At 54.7% G+C, this 2,986-nt stretch overlaps 1 protein-coding gene across 1 annotated transcript; it reads right to left on the bottom strand.

Annotated features, from left to right (window-relative positions):
* Nucleotides 1–917: 917 nt before the first annotated feature.
* LOC115348169 (olfactory receptor 14J1-like) lies at nucleotides 918–1,862 on the bottom strand. The gene has a single exon (XM_030030414.2). It carries the CDS (start codon nucleotides 1,851–1,853, stop codon nucleotides 918–920), a length of 936 nt encoding a protein of 311 aa, XP_029886274.1. The 5' UTR covers nucleotides 1,854–1,862.
* Between the last annotated feature and the right edge of the window lie 1,124 nt (nucleotides 1,863–2,986).

The raw sequence follows: 2,986 nt of genomic DNA, 5'->3' as shown, positions 1-2,986 counted from the left end.
CCCTGTCCCTTGGATGGCCAAGCAACGGAGCTGCAAATATTGTTCCAGCCCAGCCCAGTCTCTCCTGTGCCTGCATGTCTCGGCTCCCATCCACGAGCCCTGGCTGTGCACCACAACCCCCCTGGTGTGAATCCTCACCCTGCGTGGTCACACAGCTCAGCTAACTTTGGTGTTGTCCCCTCCCAACTTTCCAGCCCGGCCCAGTCCCTTCTTGGCTCTTTTCATCTTGCCAGCAAAAGAGCAGCCTGCCCCAAGCTGGTGCATGCAGAAATAGGTTTCTCCTGGTCATTTATTCCCCCTGGAAGCAGAGAGTTGCTCCTCTGCTCTTCTCCAGGGACACCCCTGTCCCAGAGAGCCTTTCCCCACGGGAGTGTGTCCGTGCTGGCCTGGCTGTCCACTCCTGCCCCCTCCTTGTGCTCCCCGCAGAGCCCTGAGCTGGTGGTGCTGCTCTGCAGACTGAGGGCTGTGGTGCCCAAAAGCCATGGGGAGACAGTCCCAGGCAGATCCCTTCTGATCATTCACCATCTCCACGGGAACTGGTCACACAGCCCAGGCCTCCTGCCCCAACACATCGCCCCATGCCCTCCTCCCCGGAGCCCATGGAGAACCCAAGCACCACACCATGGCCTTGCAGGGGCAATCTCTTCAGCCTGTTTTTGACTTCAGCTTTGGAAGAAGAGCCCAACCTCCAGACACTGGCACTGAGCCTTTTATTACAGAGATGCGACGCAGGAGACCAGCTGTAACGTCATGCCAGAGACACGTACAAAGCTCTCTGGGTCAGACAGACTGGGTTCATGTCACTGGAGAAGTGGAGTGGATGCAGACATTCCTGGACAAACATGATTATCACAAACCAAATCCCCAAAGCAGAGGAGGAACAGTTCCTGAGATGAACTGGAAAATACTTGTAAAGGTTATTGCTGCTGAAAGACAAGTGATTGAATCAGCTTCTTCAGTGTGTCTTTGAGCTCCTGGTTCCTCATGCTGTAGATGAGGGGGTTCATTGTTGGGGGCACCACCGTGTACAGAACTGCCACGACCAGATTCAAAGATGGTGAAGAGATGGAGGGGGGCTTCAGGTAGGCAAACATGCCAGTGCTGAGAAATAGAGAGACCACGGCCAGGTGAGGCAGGCACGTGGAAAAGGCTTTGTGGCGTCCCTGCTCGGAGGGGATCCTCAGCACAGCCCTGAAGATCTGCGCATAGGACAGCACAATGAAAACAAAACACCCCAAAGCTAAGATAGCACTAAATATAAGAACCTCAAATTCCCTGAGGTATGAGTTGGAGCAGCAGAGCTTGAGGATCTGAGGGATTTCACAGAAGAACTGGTCTATGGCATTGCCTTGGCAGAGTGGCAGTGAAAATGTATTGGCAGTGTGCAGCACGGCATAGAGGAAACCACTGCCCCAGGCAGCTGCTGCCATGTTGGCACAAGCTCTGCTGCCCAGGAGGGTCCCGTAGTGCAGGGGTTTGCAGATGGCAACGTAGCGGTCATAGGCCATGAGGGTGAGAAGAGAATACTCCACTGACATCAAGAAGAGAAAGAAAAAGACCTGAGCAGTGCATCCTGCATAGGATATGGCCCTGGTGTCCCAGAGGGAGTTGGCCATGGATTTGGGGACAGTGGTGGAGATGGAGCCCAGGTCAAGGAGGGAGAGGTTGAGGAGGAAGAAGTACATGGGGGTGTGGAGGTGCCGGTCGCAGGCTACAGCGATGATGATGAGGCCATTGCCCAGGAGGGCAGCCAGGTAGATGCCCAGGAAGAGCCAGAAGTGCAAGAGCTGCAGCTCCCGCATGTCTGTGAATGCCAGGAGGAGGAACTGGGTGATGGAGCTGCTGTTGGACATTTGCTGCCTCCGGGCACTGTTCAAGAGGGAAAAGGCAGTGAGAAGTAGAGAAGACTTCTCTGAGCAAAACGGAAGGAATTTCTCATGGATTGTCCCCCTGCTACACACATCCCCTTTTCCTTTTCCAGGAGACCTTCCTTTGCCTCCGTGGTTGGAGCTTTGGTTGCTGCTGGCTGAGTGTGCCATGAGGAGCAGAGCCTCTGCTGACCAAATACCCAGGAGTCAGCCCTGCTCTGCAACAGTGGGTTCATGGGAATGGTAGGGGTGGGTGCCAGATCTTAGAGGGAGAGATCGCACTCATACGCTTCTCTGAAAAGGCAGCAAGCAGTACTGAGAGCAGAGGGATCCACTGCAGACCATTAAATGTCTCACCTCTTCTCAAGGTCTCAGCACCCCACTTCTAGCCAAGGACACATGTGGCTCCTTTCACCAACCCAACAGCATTTCTTCAGTTGTAGCATCTCTGTGCTTCTCCATGGGGCACATGGGGCACACAAAGGTGTTATTGGGCAGATTTGCACCCTGGAGGGCAGCTCACAGCTTGAAAGGACCCCTCAAGGAGATAGCCAAAGCCCTAAAGATAGTATCTCATTAAGGGATGACATCAACATTGGTGGGCAGCTGCTCTCAGCCTCTGTGCTCTTCAGAGGGAAATGGGCGAGATGCTGGAGAGCTGCGCCACGGCTCTGCTGCAGCTCTGGCTGCAGAGGAAGCGGTTCGTGGTTTGGACCCCACAGCCCCGAGGGCGGAGGCTTTGCTGGGTGGGAGAGAGGCAAGGGTCTTGCTCAGAGGAAGGGATCTGCATTGGAGGGGATGATATGGAGTTTTCTGAATTCTCCCTCCCATAACATTTCTGGTTTTAGTTTCCTCTCATTCTCTGATCATATCCCTGCTGCCTGGAGATTTTCCCCCTGGGAGATGTTTCCCTGTCCCATGCCTTTGTCCTGTCAGGGCTCAGAGCCCCCATCCCAGCCTCTGTGTACTCGTCTTTGCTCCAAGAAACCTGCCTGTTTGCAGGGCACTGGCTGCGCACATGGTCGTGCTTGCAGGTGGAAAAGGGCAGGTCAGAACAAACCTGATGGGTCCAGCAAAGCTGATGCTGGTGCTGTCCATAGGCAGAGGAGTGGCTGAAG

This window comes from Aquila chrysaetos, chromosome 11 (genome assembly GCF_900496995.4).
Source record: "Aquila chrysaetos chrysaetos chromosome 11, bAquChr1.4, whole genome shotgun sequence".
Taxonomy (NCBI): domain Eukaryota; kingdom Metazoa; phylum Chordata; class Aves; order Accipitriformes; family Accipitridae; genus Aquila; species Aquila chrysaetos.
Note: the sequence above shows the minus strand (reverse complement) of the source record. Positions and strands in the feature narration are given on the sequence as shown.